Here is a 20,313-nt window from a genome sequence, read left to right as displayed (position 1 = left end):
GTATTCTTGCATAATGTTATTTAACGTAAATTTCTTTCACCTATTTTTTTAATAACTTTTTCTGAAACAAATACTACCGTGCTAAGGATAATTTATATTCAAAGTAGATATTCTTATTCAAGTGCCGTCTCCCGATCGGAGGTTGGATATCATCATCACTATCTTTACTCTCTCTACTGCTGCTCTGAAGAGTTCTATAGAACTGCATTTAAACCAGTCTCTTGCTCTTACTCTCAGTTCTAATCTAATGTCTCTGTTGCAGAGAATTGTATTCATTTTTACAAACGCATTTCTTGCTATTTCTATCCTGACTCTTATTTCGGTTGTTTGATCAATTGATCATTATTGTCTGAAATCCAGGTTCCTAGGTATTTGTATTTATCAATCCTTTCTATTTGTACATTTCCCAAATGTATGTTTGTTGGTATATTTGTTTTCTTTGTTATTATCATGTATTTGGTCTTTTTTATATTCATTTTTAGTCCATATTTTTGTTTAGCAGTAATTGGAGTTATTCGGCAGAGCTTGCCTTAACCACGATGTCATCTGCATATCTTGTTATCTATATATATATATATATATATATATATATATATATATATATATATATATATATATATATATATATATCTGTATATCTATATTAACGTTGTTAATAAATCTTCCGTTAATTATTATTCCTTCACTTTAAGATAGTAATGCTTCTTAAAAATGGCTTCACTATATACATTAAATAGTAATGGGGACATAATACGTCCCCAACTCCTCTCCTGATTTCATTTTCTGGACTGGGTTCGTTGTCTATTACGATTTGTGCTCTTTGATTCCAGTAGAGGTTTGTTATTATTCGTAATTCCCTATGGTCTATGTTTTTTGCCTTTAGAATTTGGACTAATTTTTCATGTCTCACTTTCTCAAATGCTTTTTCAAAATCAACGTAACAAACATGCACATCAACAATCATATCCATGCATCTTTGAGCTAACACATTAAATGCAAATAATGCTTCTCTGGTTCCTAGTCCGTTTCTGAACCCACACTATCATCTATTCCTTCTTCCAGTTTTTTATTTATACCACCATGTATTATTTTCAGTAATAATTTGAGAATGTGACTTATTAGTGATATTGTTCTGTATTCTCTGTAATATTTAGCGTTTGTATTTTTAGGGATAGCACAAAAGGTGGAGAGTAACCATTGTTTGGGTATGTGTCCTGTTTTGTATACTGAGTTAAATAAGTCTATTATAATGTCTAAGGTTTCATCATTTATGCATTTTAAGGTTTCTATAGGGATTTGGTCTGGACCTACTGTTTACCATTTTTGCTGTTTTTTAATGCCATTTTAATATCCTCTTTTAATAACTTTAAAAATATATCCTCTTCTACTTCTATCTCCATCTGTTCTGTTTTATTGTCTTTGAACAGTTCATTGATGTATTCTGTCCATCTCTTTAATTTGTCGTTAGTATTTAACACAAGTTTCCCATTTGCATCTTTCAGTATTCCCGGTTTTCTTGTTCAAAGAAAATATACAAAGTACTAAAATATTACTTTTAATTTTTGTTAAAAAATACTTTGGAGTAAACTAGAACATTTTGTCAATTTAAATAGTGGTGATTAGATTGACCATGTGTCTGTTAGAGTGTTTTTAGACGTCTGCGATTACGGGTTAAAGTTAGGGGTTTGGTAAATTTATTTAACTTTTTATTTTCAAATGAAAATACTTGTACTAAAAATAAAATAATTGTGGGAAACATTTTAATTTATTTATGTACGGTTTTCAACAATTTCTAAACTTTTTATCAAACGTAATTAAATTACAATTTAATTATGCACAACAGTTAGAAAGTTTCTGTCATATTGATCTAAACTCAGTATATTATTGTAATTCAGACGTGTAGTTTCAAGTAACCATCATGCCTAGACGTAAGTTGGATATTGATGAATTAATTGCGAATGTGCATAAATACTTTACCATGAGAAGACAATAATACGCACTCAGGACAGTGGCGGCTGGTGTGGTAAAATTTTGGATAGGCTAAGCCAGCAAATTACATATTAATAGCTATGTGTAATCAGTGACGGATTCAGAGGGAGGGGTCACGGGGTCATAACCCCCCCCCCTAACTAATTTTTTATGATTTCTCTGTTCATTTTAACTTCTGCGTTGTATCTAATTTTTGCGATTTTTGATTTTTCATCTAGCAAATCGCGAACAGAAAATGCCCTCTTCTGTACATCCTTAAAGGACAGGAAATTACGTAAATGTTCCTTGCAACTGGAATGTTTTTTAAGGAGGCAGACATATTTTTTAAATCAAAGTATTCTTCACAATTTCATACACATTTCTTATTAGAAAATAACAAACACGGCCAACAATATAGTCTGATTTTCGTAATACTTCCAGACAACCATTTGTAGACATCATACCAAGAGCAATTAAAAGTATTACATTACTATTACTGCAACCTGGTAAAGCGTCATAAAAACTCATTTTTATGTATCAGTTATAAAACAATCTCACATATATAAGTTGCATACAATCAGGCGATATGGAAATCATGCAAATGTGATTTTTTTTCTTCGAATTTTGCGAATTTTTTCAAAATTTATTTGGGCAACCATGCACTTGTTTGCAATTGTGATGTTTGTTTAAAAATATGTTACAATTATAGATTATGTTTTTATATTTTATTATGGACATATTTTTTATCATAATTTAAAAGAAAATTTATATTAAAATTCGATAATTACGTTACAAGTGACAACGATGGTCGTCGTAGGCCCGATCGTCTGGTCCCTAAACAGCAAGCATAAATACAATATAAATCGTTGTCCGGCAAGCTGCTTAACTTCAAACGCTTTTTGTACGGGGATCTTATGTGAGCTGGGTCGGCCACTTCCGATCGGGCCTATTAATGATATTTAAAATGCCTGAATACGATTCGATGCTTTCTGTGGTAATATAATAACATAGTTGTTTAACGGACGCTAATGTATTGAATGATTTAGTACATTTAAAAGTTATTTACATGCATTAACATAATTTTTGAATATATGTTTTTCAATTTTAAAGCTCTTAAAATTATTGGGTAGGCCCGGCCTATCCTGCCTACCCCCAAAAGCCGCCACTGACTCAGGATAAGTGAAAGTAAGCTAAAAACTGTAATGAAGACTGTCAGAGATTCTCAAGAAGATCTTACTGTGACTGAGTATCACGAAGACAAGAAAACAACTCGTAAACATTCTAGGAGAATTGACCTACCTGATGGACAAACATTTGAAATTCGCAATATTTTGTATCGAATGCGCGAAAACAATCAACATGTCAGTTGATATACTTTACTGGCCAAAACAAGAGAAAGACAAGTTTCTGAAATTAAGAGGACTAGCATTTGGAAGGTGTTGAGCGATTTAGGATTTAATTTCAAAAAAGAAAATAATAGGCTACTTTTATGCGGTAGGAGTAGTGTATTTCATAAAAGAATTAAATTTTTGAGAGAATATACTAGACTTAAATCTGAAAATGCAACATTCGTATACTTAGATGAGACATGGATATTTGCAAAGGGTGGAATTAAAAGAATTTGGCAGGACGCCAGCATGCAAAAGAGACATCATTCTTCATGCATTAGGGAATGAAGGCTTTATATAAAACGCAGATTTGATTTTTTATTCAAAATGAAAACCTGCTGATTACCATGAAAGCATAAAAAATTGGTTAGTTAAAAATAATATCAATTTTCCGGAATACGCCTTCAAATCAAAGTTACTGGAAATTTCGAAACGTAATGAAAAACCAACAGTTTATATAGTTGACCAAATTGTATTAAGTTATGGACATCAAGTACTATGGTTACCGTCGTATCACTGCCAGTTTAATCCCATCGAACCCATCTGGGGTATATGTAAAACGTATTATGATAATCACGTTGGATGTAGTGGATACAGTGACGATGCAGTTAGGGAAATGTGGCAAGAAGCTCTTAAAACTGCAACTCCAGAAATATGGGCCAAAACTGTAGATAAATGTGAAAAATTAATAGAAGAGTGGTGGATCCGGGAAAATAAAATAAGTGAAATCAATCCAGTGATTATAGATTTACATAATGATAGCGGTAGTGAATTTAGTGACAATGATGATGATTTATAAATTCAAATAATCAGTAAGTACACTATTATGTTATTTACAAAATAATTGTACAGCAGGTTAAATATTATATTTATACATTCATTATTATTATTAGCCAAATAAACAATAATATTTAAAAGTCCATTTGAATTTTTGCTCCTCATTTTATACAAATTAACTCCAACTGATAATACAGTCAAAAATATTCTAAACAAAGTAAGTAATTAAAAAGATTATGGAGAACTCCAGTGCAGTTTACCGTGTCTTTTTCTACAACGAAAGGTGTTCTGCGAATTCCATTAATCGTTTACAGGTGTAAGTTGGTTGAATGTACTGTACACTTCCATTATTCATGATTATTTTTCTTTTTTCACAAATTTTTTTTCTGAGCGAACCGATTGTATCAAATGTCTTCTAAATCACCTCAAGATTGTCTAAGGAGGAAATAAATACGAAATCCACAAGGAAAATAAATTCCTGCAGCTGGCTATATACCATGTATCACAAAAAGAGGTTTAAATCTTTGTATGTAGGTATATTTAAATATAAAAATAAATACGCTTAAACGATCAATATACTTTTATTTTCCAATACATTCATACATAAAATTTTACATACACTTACAGTTACCAAAATAAAATAAAGATACTCTCTCTTTTATATTTGAAATTTGAGGATATAAAATACTGCTATTTTCAACATACGAGAATTACAATTTATCTACTCATTTCGCTAACAATACCACTAATGATTTGCTATAGTTAGGTAATACAAAATAAAATTCTTATTTAGGAAAACAAGCCATAGAATTTAGTAACTATTCAATTGATATTTCACTAATAGTATCACTACGGATTTGTAGGTTAGAATCTCAGGTTTTCTCTGGAGAAACAACAATACCACTTTAGACATAGCTATATTAAATGAATATTTATATTGGGTGCAATTAGAGATGATGGTTTTTACAAGATATGATTAAAGTAAGAGAATTGCAAGGTATGTTAGAATTTTGTAAGTCAAAAAATAGAACAAATCGTTTAATAGACTGAATTATCGTATAAGTATTAATGTATGGCTCTAGAAATACAAGTGCTGTGCTGTGAACAAGATTATAACATGTTAACACAACATATTTCCAACTTTAACACCTTCAGGGCCACGCTAGATAACAACATTTTCATTCTGGGCCAAAATGTTTTTTTGGATGAATTGAGTGTTTTATGTTATTTTAGGGTGACTGAAGCAATTTTTTTTTATTTATTTGCAGTTTATTTTTGTATTTTTCATCAAGTGAGTATCATTTTCGATACACTGGCCTAGCATAGTTTTTCGAAGACTTTCGAGCAAGGGCCATGTGTATCAAAAAAGATACACATCTTGTTTTTAATATTTTTATTTCTTTTCAGATTCTGACTGACCAACTTCTTTGCTTAAAACATTAACCGTTCTACAAATACCAGTGTTCGCCTGTAAAGATAAACAATTCAATAAAAACATTAGTACTGGAAAGTAAAAAACTATTCTACGAACAAAAAAGTACTTTAGTTTTACTGATTTAGACTTTGATTAAGATGTGTTTCTCAAGTGACAACTTTGACAATGAACAAGACTTTGAACCGGGCTTAAATTCAAGCAATGATAGTAACACCGATGACAGTGATCAATGGAATCAGCCGTCAACTTAAAGAAAGCGAAACCATTCTTCTCCAGAACCTAATCGGGATGGCCAAAATTCTCAACAGCAGGATGAAGATAATCAGATATATTCAGAAACTGATTGGGTAAAACAAAAGATACAAAACATGTCTTGGCACTCACGATGATCCTCCGGCTATTGAAGTTACAGTACCGTGGTCCGGTATGAAAGAAATTTATGCAGGAATTCTAGCCGATGCCGACCAGGTATTATAGTGAGGTTAGTGAGGTTCTAGTGACTAGTTAAAACTTTATATAGAGAAGGCAAACTAGCAAATGGTGAAAACGAGATGAGACGAATGAAGTGGGACATACTTGGTATGTGCGAGGTGAGATGGAAAGGAGAAGGATATGTGGATACAATAAATGGCAACCGTTTCTATTATGCAGGCAAAGATAATGATGCCCAGGCAGGTGTAGGAGTGGTGGTAACAGCATCCATGAAACAACACACGAAAAGTTTCCTACCAGTCAGCGACAGATAATGTTTATCAAATTAAATGGAAAACCATTCGACATCAACCAGGAACGAACGAGGCACACGCTTTGTTGAATTTTGCCAAGAGAACAACCTGGTGGTTCTTAACACATAGTTTAAATTACCTAAAATACGTCTATATACGTGGAGGTCTCCTCAAGATTGCGAAGGAAATATTGTGAGGAACCAAATCGACGACATTACAATTAACAAAAGGTTCCATAATGGTATTCTAAATGTAAAAACGTACCCAAGCTGTGACATAAATTCAGACCACAATCCTGTAGTCGCAACTATCCGATTAAAACTTAAAAGAGTAGACAAGGCTAAACCCAGTCAGAGAATAACATGGAGTAGTCCTGACCAAAGACAGCAACAGAAGTATGCAGACATAGTAGACACGAAGTTAGAGTCTAAGACAATAGCTCCCACTAAGGAGAAGACAATAAAAGAAAATATTGAAGACATGTGGAGGAAAATTAAAAATACTGTCTTGGAGGCAGCAGGCCAAAGTATACAGAAAGAAAACCGTAAACATAGAAAACCATGGATGACAAACAAAATGTTATAAATTATAGAGAGGAGACGGATGGTAAAAAACAAAAACCTAACAAGGTACAAAGAACTCAACAGGGAAATTGAGAAAAAAATAAATGTAGCTAAGGAAGAGTAGATGAAAGAAAAATGTAGAGGTAGAAGATTTGCAAATGAAGCATAAAGATAGAGAACTACACAGAAAGGTTAAAGAAGTAGCTGGAATATGGAAACCCAAACACTTATCGATTGTAACAAACAAGAAAAACCAAATGGAATTAGACACTGAAAAACAGAAAGAAATATGGGAGCAATATCTTAAAGATTTGTTTGGTGATCAGAGAACAGAAGAGCCCCCACAAATAGATACAGATGAAAAATTAAACATTCTCACCGAAGAAGTTTTGCAGGCAATAAAAGGCGCAAAGAACAACAAGACACCCGGCGAAGACCTAATAACAGCCGAACATTTTAAACACCTAAGTGATAATGCTGCCAGGAAATTAACATACCTCTGCAACATTACATATGAACATGGCATAATACCGCATGACTGGCTAACATCCACATAATTATATAGCTCTTCCTAAAAAACAAAAAGCGAGGAAATGTGAAGATCATCGAACTTTATCCCTAATGAGTCATGCCGCTAAGATTTTTATGCGAATAATTTATAACTGAATTCACAATAAGTGTGAAGAATACCTGAGTCGTTCTCAATATGGTTTAAGAAAGAGTACAGGCACTAGAGAAGCAATTATGGGATCGACATTTATGGCAGAAAGGTATCTTGAGGTTCAAAAACGGCTGCATGGGTGCTTTGTCGATTACAGAAAGGCCTTCGACCGCATCAAACACGGAAAATTGATTGAGGTGCTAAAAGAAGTAGGGTTGGACGCACATATAATAAGTAATACATACTGGAACCACACAGGATGCGTTCGAACAGAGAACGGAAACACCAAGTACATCAACATAGAACGAGGAGTGCGTCAAGGGTGCATTTTATCCCCCCTATTATTTAATGTATATGCCGAACATATAATTACAGCTTCTCTTGAAGATCGCGCTGAAGGTGCCAGAGCCAATGGAATCATCATTAACAATATAAGATATGCCGATGACACCGTAGTATTATTAGCAGAAACAGAAGACCAACTAAAAATATTGATGAACATATTATCAGAAGAAAGTCACAGGCTGGGCTTGGACATTAACTTAAAAACCCCCATGAGCAAGTTACAGCTAACATACAAACAAATGGTATCAACCGAGTTCCCAAAGCTTCATATACCTGGGCAGAGAACTAAATAGTCAACTAGAACACTCAAAAGAAATTAGAAGACGCTAAAGTGTTATGTGTGGTATCTATTACTATATGGCTGTGAGACCTGGACATTAAAACAGTATGACGTCAACAAATTAAAGTCATTTGAAATGTGGATGTACCGCCGAATGCTAAGAATAAGCTGGACCAGCAGAACTACGAATGAAGAAGTACTGAGAGCAATGAACGTACCACCTCATCTGGTCAATAATATCAAAATTAGAAAGACGCCACATCTAGGACACATAATGCGACATAGGGAATTTGAGCAGCTCCAGGTAATATTAAAAGGCAAGATTGAAGGTAAAAGGGGCATAGGACGAAAGAAAAAATCTTGGCTACGAAACATCAGAGATTGGACCCACACAAAAGGAAATGAATTAATTCATCAAGCCCAGAACAGAGAGAAATTTGCCATATTGATCGCCAACCTCAACAGAAAAGGCACTTAGGAGGAGGAGGAACTGATTATTGCAAAAATGGGTTTAAACAGTTATCACAATAACATTTTTTATATTAACTTCTAGTTACATACAACCTATCTTTTCATGTCTCAGGCCAAACTCAGTTATGCCCGCAAATTGGCACTGGCCATAACATTATTCTCTTCATTATATAAAAACTTAAGAAAGTGTGTCCTTTTAGGAGACATAACAGATCGAACACAACGAGCCATGTGTATCTTTTTCGGTACACAGCGTTGAGGATAGTGTGTATCTAAAAGGAGCGTTGAGGACAGTGCGTATCTAAAAGGTGGCGCTGAGGGTGTTAATCAAAGATACACGATTTAAGAATCAAACATTGATTCATGTTGATCATGAAGTAGTATTAATAATGCACTAAAAATAAAATGTCACTGGAGGAATGGATCAAAGTCTCAACTGGAACGTTCAGAACCGTAAAATACTACATAACACGTCAATTACGGTGAGGGGCGTGAACGGAAGTATTTTCGTCTCTATTTAGCCGACCTCTCCGACCAGCAAAGAAGCTGGATATTTCTTTAGCGGCATCTTTGCGAAGTTTAAATGATATTAACTGATATTTAGCCAAACTTGCACTTGTCCCTGTTTCATTGTCATCATTTAAATAATGCCGCTACAATTTGCGCGACGAAACCTCACCATAATTAACGTTTACTGTAATTCACTCGTTTAAATAATATGTCTAAAGAATATGAAAAAGTTCATGGCTCCACATTTGTGCAACCTGAAGAAATTATTTGTTTTAGTTGAAAATCTGTTGTGTGAATGTCGTGTATTACAAACAGGTGGAAGTTTTACGGTGCACCATCATACCTGGTAATATTTTAATATATGCGGCGAAGAAAAGTATTCGAAAATATTTACATAGATCAAGGGTACCTTGGATGATTGTCCTTGTTATTTCTAAGATATTTGGAATGTGTATGAAGTATAATACGTAATGGATATTTATAACTGAGGTTATTATTATTACAACAACTAATATTCAACACAGTTTCCATTTTGGACCTTTCAATCCTCTCTCTGGAGTCTTCTTCAGCACGTTTTTCTGTGTCTGGGTCTCCTAACTGGCACTACAGTGCCAGTGAAGTGCTCTGAGGACTGATAATATTAATCTTAGTTACATATGACAATAGTAAGAAAACAAAAACCTGAAATAGCACTAAAAATATGGTATAGAACTTATATATCTTCCACCATTCAAGAGGATTAATTGAATATTTTTGTTTGTGACTTTTTATAGAATATACCAAGGTTATCACAGCAAAATATTGTTCAAAAATTTTAAACACCTAGTACATAAATAATATATTATGGTAAATATATTAATGAGTTCAAAATATACACACAATGAAGCAAAACATCTCAGATGGTCCGTATACTTATAAATGAGTTCAAAATATATAAATTAATAGTGTCCCAAGATCATCTTGAGACAAATCATACATAAATCGTACTAATATAAAAATAGTCTATGTAACAAACCGTCTCTAGATGATTCTCTATTCGATATAATACAATAAACATAAAAAAAGATAAAATATAAGAAGTGACCTCTCTTCAGTTTGATTAAACATACATTCAAAAGCGCAAAAAAATCTTTTTTGTAGTATAAAGGATGATCCAACGGTTTCATAAAATCTTAAAATAATTTGCGATGCAATCATAAATAATAAGCAGCAAGAATCACTGCAAAATGTGTAACAACGACCGGAACAGATACTTGCGGATGATTGAAACCACAGGTCGCGGTTAAACTTTATTTTTAAGGACGACGACAACTGAAAATCCTTGAAAAACTTGCATTCGCATAGAAGCGTACTTAAAACAGCTATGAAACTCTAGTATTATCCGGCTCGAAGGACCAATACGTAAAAGCCAACAAAGGACCTACGCATTAGCGACTTCAAGATGGAGAAAACCACAGTTCGTTGAAAAACTTTTAAGACAGTGACAATTTTCATAGTTGTATTGAAGATTCTTCTAGTTTTGTAAGTCATAACTGTCTTTAAATAAAGCTTTTCGGCAAATTTTTAAGATGGGGCACACATAAAAGTTATGATTCTCAGATTTTGCCAAAACCTTTACAAACTACAAAGAAAAACTGAAAACATTGATTACTTTCTAGTGATATCAACTCAAAAAATGGAACACAGACATATAGTCACATTTAAAGACCTATTTTGTTCTCCGAAGACAAGTTGTAACTTTTTGTTTTATTAATATTCTTTCTTGTACAGATATATACAAATTTGTCAAAAATCTTTTTGTTTATATCCGAGAACACAAAGAAAATGACCGGATTCTCCTCAAAATAAGAAACTATTCAATTACAGTAATTCAAAACTGCTGCCGAGGTCGTGGATGTCATTTCGTTATAGTACAGATTTCAACAAAAGGTTAGGTGTTATATAAAAGCTATTTTTTACTCTAGGACAATAGATACGCTTGAAGAATTGCTTGTAAGTTGCTGGTAACTTTCTGGGAGATACTTTTACTTTATGAATTTAGGTATGAACTCCTGAAGATGACTCTAAAAATGAAATCGAAAGCTTGAACTAATCGAAATAAATATTATGAGTCTGAAAACTTTGTTTAGGTTGAATTACCAATGGATCATCCCGTATTTTAACATAATCTAAATACATTTCCGAATTGTACATAAATCTTTGGCAAATAAAAAAAAACCAAATAAATTTAACACAGTAAATAAAATATAACATTTTGCTTGTACATAAAAACTGCTAAAACCATTTTTGGCAACTTTATTAACCCTTAATTTGGATTTGTATCTTATAGGCTACGTCATTTTCAAATATTCAAATTGTCTATCTCTTAAATCATTTATTCACTATTGTCTGTTAATTGTGTTGCCTATACGTCTACTAAACTCAAAAAGCTAATAGTACTGCCGTCTATAGTCATCATTCAAAGTTAGTCACAATTGTTTATAAGATGGTTGCCTAGAGAAGGCGTATTAGAAAAAGGCTAGTAAGTTTTATTCAGTATTAGTGTAAAAATAAGTGTTGTTATCATACATATATGAATATTTATATATAAATATCCAAAATTGATAATACCGAACATTTTTTTAAGCTGTATCCTATAATTTACTTTGTCAAAGACCTAGCTTAATGGAAATTTTTTGTTATGTATCTTATAGTTTACTTTGCCATATATTCACTATTATGAAATATTTTTGTTTTGTATCTATCCCACACTTCATTTCCAATTACATAAGTTACAAATTCATGTTTTAATGAAACGTTTCAAAATAAATTTATTTAGTTATATAACTGTAGTGTTTCCTTGGTTTCAGCGAAATACCAATATGACATCATCAAGGTCCGAAAAAATTTTGGCATTACTTCCACCACCTTCATCTGATATGGATGATTCGAGCGATGAAGAAAATAAAAGTTATACTAAACCATCTTGTACTCAAAGTTCTGAAACCGATGAAAGTTCTAAAGGAAAGTTTACCTTCTGAAGTGCAAGAGATTTTTGATACATTATCAGATACAGATTCACTATCCGAAACTGAACATTCAAAACCAGAGCTATTAACACATCAATCTGCTTATAGTACGCCTAAATCTATTTGCAGTATACCTAAATCTGCTTTGAGTCCTCTAAAAACACGATCACATCAGACACCTGGACCAACTCTTTAACTTTTCTATGGTAGATGAATTAAAGTCACCATTAGAATATTTCAAAATATTTTTTCGGACGATCTATTAGAGTTGATTGTCAACAATACAAACCTTTATTCCGTTCAGCAAACATGCAAGTCGATAAGCGTTACTAAAGATTAGATAAGTGACTTCATAGCGATACAGATTTTGATGGGTATAGTAGATATGCCATCATACTTTGACTACTGGAGTGTAAACTTCAGATACGATACAATATCAGAAATAATGCCTCTCAATGCCACTTCGCTAATAACGATCATATGAACAACGATCAGTACTACCGAATTCGCCCAGTTTTGGATATAGTGAGAAGAAATTGTTGTACTATAGAAGAAGAAAAACGCCAGAGTATCGACGAGACGATGGTCCCTTATAAAGGGAAAAAGGCTGGTTCACGACGACAGTACATAAAATCAAAACCAAAAAAATGGGGTTTTAAAATATTTGTTAGAGCCGGCATTTCAGGGTTTGTGTACGAATTCATAGTTTATGGGGGAGATGATACTTTTAGGCAACATACTTTTTCACAAAAAGAAGAATCCTTAGGATTTCATTGTTCGCCATAATTATGGAATTTTAGCCCTGGGAACAATGAGAAAGGATCGATTAAAAAATTGTGTATTAGAAGATAACTCTCTGAAGAAAAAAGGAAGAGGGTCGTTTTGTTCAAGAAGTGACAACATAAATAAAATAAATGTTGTGAAATGGTTTGACAACAAACCTGTTGTCCTAGCTAGTACATATACATCTTCTACACCTGTCCAAACAATTAAAAGGTATGATAAAAGTCAGCGACCAAAAATTGAAATCCCTTGTCCCTCTCTCTAAGCCTTTACAGAATTCCCCTTAAAACTAATCGCTGGTACCTCTCCATATTTGCACAAATGCTAGATATTTGTATAAATAACGCATGGATTCTGTATAGAAGGGATAAAAAAAATTGACAACACACGTCCAAAGATTATACTCTCAAATATTTTAGACAGTGCATAGCAGAGGCTCTAACAGTAAAGGGCAGAAAAAATAAGAGAGTGTTTGCCGAGCGAAACCAAGAAATTAAAAAAACTTCTGCCGATACCATCAGAGGAAATACGATTTGATAAAGTTGATCATTTTCCTATTTATGATACCAAAGGCAGGTAAAGGTATTGCAAATCAGGAGAGACACACTGACCATGATCAAAATAACACCTAATAGCACATAAGTAGAAGTTTTACAACAGTTTTGGTTGTTTTTGACTAGAATGAAAAATTAATATCTTACTGTATTACTTTTTGCTTCTATTTTTTATTAAAAAACTAGTTTTAGTACTTTTAGTTTCTGCTTTTAATGTGAGGTTTCACCTACAACCTTAGACTATGTTTCTTATAAGATACATAATAAACTTTTACAATAAATTTGAATATTTGACTATGTATCTTGTGGGATACACTCCATATCTCCCTTATTTATAAAAAGAATAATATAAAAATGGTCAAAATGCCTTATCACACTACCTAAACAACAACTTTACAACTTTAACAAAAATTACTGTTATATTAATGCTTGCCAAATAAAGGGTTAATAAATTACACTAATTTTTGTAAAAGAAAGTTACTAAATTACAGTTTAATAGTAATCTAGTCCAACAAACAGTAATCAAATATTAATCAGAGACTCAAAATGAAGCTTTTGTTTAGTATAGAGGATGATCCAATCGTTTCATAATATATTAAAATTATTTTTAACTATATCCTAAATATTAAACAGGGACAATAACCATAAAACGTGTAAAAGCGACTGAAAAAGATACTACTACGAATAATGGAACACAGGTGGTTGTTAAACTTTATCTTAGGACGGTGGCAACTGAGCATGATGCAAAAACTGACATTTGCATAAAAGCGTATTTAATGCAGCTATGAAACTGTACTTTTATCCGGCTCGAAGGACCATTATGTAAAATCGAACACAGATGCTCATCGGCGACCCCAGGATAATGAAAACTACAGTTTGTTAAAAAATTTAACACTGTGACGATTTTCATAGTATTAAAGATACTTCTAGGGTAATACTTCAGTTTTTTATCAAACTCTGCTTATAATTCTGAGATGTAGCAGAGATTCTGGGCATTGGAAAGACGGTGTGAATATTATTAAAGTTGTAATTTTCAGATTTTGCCACAACTTTTACAAATTGCAGAGCAAAACTATAGATATTAAGTACAAAAGCAACTGTACATAGATATAACATATTTGAAGACCTATTTTGGCATTCTGCAGTCAAGTTTTAATTTTTTATTTACTTTCTTGCAGTGACATACAATTCGAAAATATTTTGTGTACACTCTAAAACACAAGATTAATGATTTCCCCTCAGGGCAAGAAACTACTGGAAAACAGTGTTTTAAAACTACTAGATATTTGCAATGAATTGCAGTAAAGAATTTAGGAAGTTGATGATACTTTTCTGGTAGACACTTTTACTTTGTGAAGTAAAATATGAAGTCCTGAAGATGATTATCAAGATAAAATGAATCTAGTAAACTTAGGAAGCTTGTTTAAGTTCCATTAGTCTTGGATCACCCTATATATTAACAAAATATAAATAAATTTCCGAATTCTACATAAATAATCTTTGGCAAAAACAAACACAAGCGAATTTCAAATAAATAATCTTTGGCAAATAAAAAACTAAATAAATTTAACACAAAAATAAAATCTAACAATTTGCTTGTACATAAAAACTGGTAAAACCGTTATTGGTAACTTTATGAATAAAATACACTAATTTTTAACTGCAAACATCAAGCTGACTTAGTAATATCATATTTGGTAAAAATTAAATTGTCTTTTGGTCAAAAAATACAATTTTGATTCTTTTTCAGTTGTACGAATAAGGTGGCTGATGCAACTGTTGACACTTCTGACAGGATCAAATTCAAAGCAAAAAAGAAAGAAAAATATTATTGATAGCCAAATATAACAACTACATTACACTTTAATAGTAATGTCGTATAACAAGCACTGTCTAGTACTAATCAAACACTAACTTAAATGATTAGGAAAGTAAGGACTGTTACAGAAACCTTAAAAATTAAGTTAACAAGTTTTAATAAAAAAGTTCCACTAGTACTTTACTGTAATTATCTTTTAGATAATGGATTTGGTCTACTTCCTTGATTTACCAGAGTTCAAAACTGACAAACACATGAATCCAGGAGATTCAGATTACCGTATTTCAACAGATGGATATCTGCGTTGAAGTGGATGGATCGCAGAAGTGTGATTCTTTTAGCAAATCACCAAACTCCAGCAACAAACGAAGTTGTAAAGAGAAAACAAAAAGACGCTACTCTGAATGAGGTTTCACGTCCACAAATGGTAGTGCTCTATAACTCACATATGGGATATGTTGACAAATTTGACCTGCTGAAGTCTTTATGAGGTGAATCGTAAATCACACAAGTGGTGGCATAGAATATTTTTTATTTTGTGGATGCTTGCTTCGTAAAAGCATTCATTCTATTTGAAGCTCCTGGGCTGGACAAAATAACACCCAAGATGATGAAGGAACCACCAGATAATGGAATCATACTGATTACTCTCATCTTTAATGCTATTCTACGATTAAACTACTGGTTAAAGCTCTTTCAAACCGCTGAAATAATACTAATCCCAAAAGCAGGAAAAAATCCAAACGAGGTTTCATCATATAGACCAATAAGCCAACTACCAGTCGTATCCAAAATACTTGAAAGGTTACTGTTACAAAAAATTAACTCAGACCCTAATACGGAGGAATGGATACCCAACCACCAATTTGGTTTTCGAAAAAAACACTCGACAATACAGCAGGTTCATAGAATAGTACACACCATAAATTCTGCAATGGAAAGCAAAGACTACTGCACAGCTGCTTTTCTAGATGTTAGTCAAGCCTTTGATAAGGTTTGGCACACAGGCCTGATTTTCGAAATCAAGAAATATTTACCCATCACGTACCTGAAACTGTTAACATCCTATCTGAGTGGGAGAGAATTCCGAACAAGAGTGAATGAAAGTAATTCCAATAATGTTCCTATAAAATCTGGTGTTCCACAGGGCAGCGTTCATGGACCAATATTATATGTGCTATACACAGCAGATCTACCCTCCACTAATGAAACCATCATTGGCACGTTTGCAGATGATGCTGTCATCCTTGCAGCCGACGAAAATCCAATTATAGCATCTAACATTCTACAGGTACATACTGAATGTAATCGAGACATGTTCTTACATGTGGAGAATTAAAATGAATAAAACAAAATCAGTCCAAGTGACTTTTACCTTGAGAAGAGTACTTAACAATATCCAACTTCCCCAATCCTCTACCACTAAATACCTAGGAATACATCTTGACTCAAAACTTACCTGGAAAGAACATATTCTTAAGAAGCGGAAACAAATTGACCTACCAATGAAAGATCTAAACTGGTTAGTAGGCAGGAAATCGAAACTGAGCCTTGAAAACAGAATCCTTGTATACAAAACCGTCATAAAACCTATCTGGACGTATGGACTCCAACTCTGGGGATGTGCGAGAAAGTCAAACACAGCCATAATTCAAAGATGTCAATCAAAAATACTCCGAACGATAGCTGATGCACCTTGGTATGTGTCAAACCTAACACTTCATGAAGACCTAAGAATCCCGTTCGTACAGGATGTAATCACTAAATACAGCACGAAACACCATGAAGCACTGGAATCACATAGTAACCCCTTGCTCCAACCTCTGCTAGAACACGAAGCCAATAGGAGACTCAAAAGGAACTGGCCAGCTGGTCTGAAGTCTTGTCACTGAAGAAGACCTCACCACGCCAATAGGAGCCCCTTGCTCCGCAGCCAACAAATTGGCTTATAGAACTTTATTTGTGTTTTGATTGCTAAAGATTTGTCATAATAAATAAAAATCTATTTAAACTTAGAAGACAATCCAAAAGTATGTCTTTGAAAGAATTTCGACTCTCTGGGATTAGAGGCCTTATTGGAGCTCCAGAATAATTAAAAAGGAGAAGACCATCAGTAGAAAAACCAGTGAGTATATTCAAAATGCATATTTTCTTGGAACTGCGCCATTCAAAGTCTTCTCATATGCCCCAAAGAACTACTTCTTTGAGATGTGCCAACTGCAGCACGACAGCAAATGTTAGCAGAACACAATGGAAATGTTTATTTTGCAATGTCGGACTTTGCCTCAAACACGACAAAAATTGTTTTGCAACGTTCCATGCAAAACAATAGGGAGAATAGAAAGAAAGAAGTGCTACCTGATTTTTATTTCTCATTTAATTTTTTGTTACGCTATGTTCCTGTTGGTATCTTGAGAATACCACATCCTGCAGGATATACTTTCACAAAAATCCTGTTTTTTTTTAATAAAAATCGGGCTTCAATGGGTTAAGAGGCGAAAATTAAGAAAGCTTATGTTTTTATTTAACGTTTGAATAAACTGTCGACAAAACAATAAGAATGTAATACAAAAAAATGACAAACTCTTAAAAAACAGTATACTTTAACTCCTTGTCTCCTATTCTCTTTAATATATACTCAGAAGAAGTATTTAAGACAGCGCTGGAGGAAAGCACAGAAGGCATAAAGATAAATGGAGAAATAATTAATAACATAAGGTATGCTGATGACACTGTGATTCTAGCAAGTAGCATGGAGGAACTGAGTTGCCTAATGAGTAAGATACAAAAAACAAGTGCACAATACGGACTCAGGCTAAATATCACAAAAACCAAATGGATGTTAGTAAGCAAAACCCAACAACCACCACAGCAACTGATATTAGACAATGAAAGAATTGAACACGTGGATTCGTACATCTACTTGGGAACAACAGTTAACTCAAATTGGGATCAAGCGAAGGAAATACGGAATAGGAGTAGAAAAGGCAAGAGCATCGTTCACTAGCATGAAGCAAATTTTCACCTCTAAAAGCCTCACCCTACCTCTCAAAATTCGACTTCTGAAATGTTATGTATTCCCGGTTTTGTTATATGGAATGGAGGCGTGGACAATGACCGCAACATTGATGAAAAAAGTAGAGGCCTTCGAAATGTGGGCTTACCGACGCATATCCTCGACCGAGCACGTGATCAACGAAGAGGTACTACGCCGGATAGGTAAAGAGAGAGAGGTAGGAATAAGTATAAAGAAAAGAAAGTTGGAATACTTGGGTCACGTTATGAGACACAATAAATATAGAGTACTACAGCTGATCGTTCAAGGGAAAATAGACAGCAGAAGGGGTCCGGGGAGGAGAAGACACTCGTTGCTCCAAAACTTGCGGCAATGGTTCGGATTGTCATCTGCTGAACTATTCAGATCTGCCGTAAACAAAGTCAGAATAGCCATGTTGATTGCCAACGTTCGGAACGGACAAGGCACATGAAGAAGAAGATACTTTAACTATTTTAAAAATTTATTCCACGCATTTTCTAAGAAAATTAATATATATAAAATATATCAAAAAGTTGTCAGTAGCTGTCAAAAGTGTCAATTCATAAGTGACCCACCTTACCTAAAACTAGGTAAATGGTAAAATAAATGTAAGCTTATGTTCAATAAAATTATATAACTGCATATACGAGTACATATACCTTTCCTCACGATTTAATAATTCTAAAAACTGCATCATTCAAAAGGAACAGTTACATCGTAAGAGTGTCTACAGATCTACAGGAGCTGTCACAAGTTTGAGCTGACTAGAAAACAGGCGATAGGTTCAACGTTAGACTTTGAATCGTTTTGTTTCTTATCGCGGTTCTGTTAGCTCTTGCCGACTTAATTATCTGGAGCACCATCGTTCTGCAATCTTGGCATACCATCATCTGAGAGTTCTTGTACCTAAAACAAATGTCAGGTTTATTTCGGCCTTCGTGGAAGACTCAAATAAAGGAAGGAAAAATGTTTTAGGGACATGAGGGAAATGCTTACCGTTTTAACTTTTTACGTGCATACGTAATATGCCATTATGTCACCAATATGCCATTTCTTGGTCGAAGATAATGGCAAATGGTGTAAGATTGAATGGAGTACAAGGTTGGCTCCTATTGCATTTTGTTTCTTGAGTTTTTGTTGTGGAATTTTTTACTGAGTTTCGTTATCTAGTTTTTTTAATTGGGTGAAATAGTCCAGGGAATAAGTTTTTTGTCAGGACACTGACACCATACAACTGTGTTTTTTGGGTATTAAATACCTAATACATTATAAATATCTACATGCGCTTAAAATCTTAATTGAGAAAACCAATGAATACAACCTTCCGCTGTACTTAGCATTGACAGTAATGACAAACACGGAAGACCAAGAGGCAATAAAAATACAAACAGAAAAAATAGAACAGGTAAATGAGTATACCTATCTAGGACAAGCAATCAGAGCTAACAGAGAAAATCAAACAGCCGAAATATCGAGACGAGTAAGAATGGGATGGGCAGCGTTCGGCAAACTTTCTTACGTTCTAAAACATCAAACAATCCCTATATACTTACGAAGCAAGGTATATAACTCCTTTATAATACCGGTGCTCACCTACGGAGCACAGACATGGACATTTACACAGGCCAATTTGGATAGGATAAGGAAGGCACAAAGAGCGATGGAGAGACAAATGTTGGGTATATCACTTAAAGATAGAAAACGTAACCAGTGGATCAGAACCAGAACAAAGACAGTAGACGCGATAGAACAAGCAGCAAAACTGAAATGGAAATGGGCTAGACACAATGAACGTCTCCAAGACGGACGATGGAACAATGCCATCGGAAAGTGGCGTCCATACAATGCAAAGAGATCAAGAGGCAGACCACAGATGAGGTGGAAAGATGACATCAGGAAACAAGGAGGTCCCACATGGCAGAGAACAGCTCAAGATAGGGAAAGATGGAGAGAACTGGGGGAGACCTACATCCAACAATGGAAGGATAG

General features: G+C 33.8%; 1 protein-coding gene across 1 annotated transcript in view; it reads right to left on the bottom strand.

The window, feature by feature from the left end:
- Positions 1-4,701: 4,701 nt before the first annotated feature.
- Positions 4,702-20,313, bottom strand: part of spir (spire type actin nucleation factor) — a 32,118-nt gene continuing 16,506 nt past the window's right edge. Inside the window, exon 5 of the mRNA XM_072545211.1 lies at positions 4,702-19,230. Coding sequence (XP_072401312.1) covers positions 19,089-19,230 — 142 coding nt within the window. The 3' untranslated portion in view covers positions 4,702-19,088. The remainder of the gene's footprint in view (positions 19,231-20,313) is intronic.

The sequence above is a fragment of the Diabrotica undecimpunctata genome, chromosome 9 (genome assembly GCF_040954645.1).
Source record: "Diabrotica undecimpunctata isolate CICGRU chromosome 9, icDiaUnde3, whole genome shotgun sequence".
Classification (NCBI taxonomy): domain Eukaryota; kingdom Metazoa; phylum Arthropoda; class Insecta; order Coleoptera; family Chrysomelidae; genus Diabrotica; species Diabrotica undecimpunctata.
The sequence above is the reverse complement of the archived record's forward strand: the minus strand, read 5'-3'. Positions and strand labels throughout refer to the sequence as shown.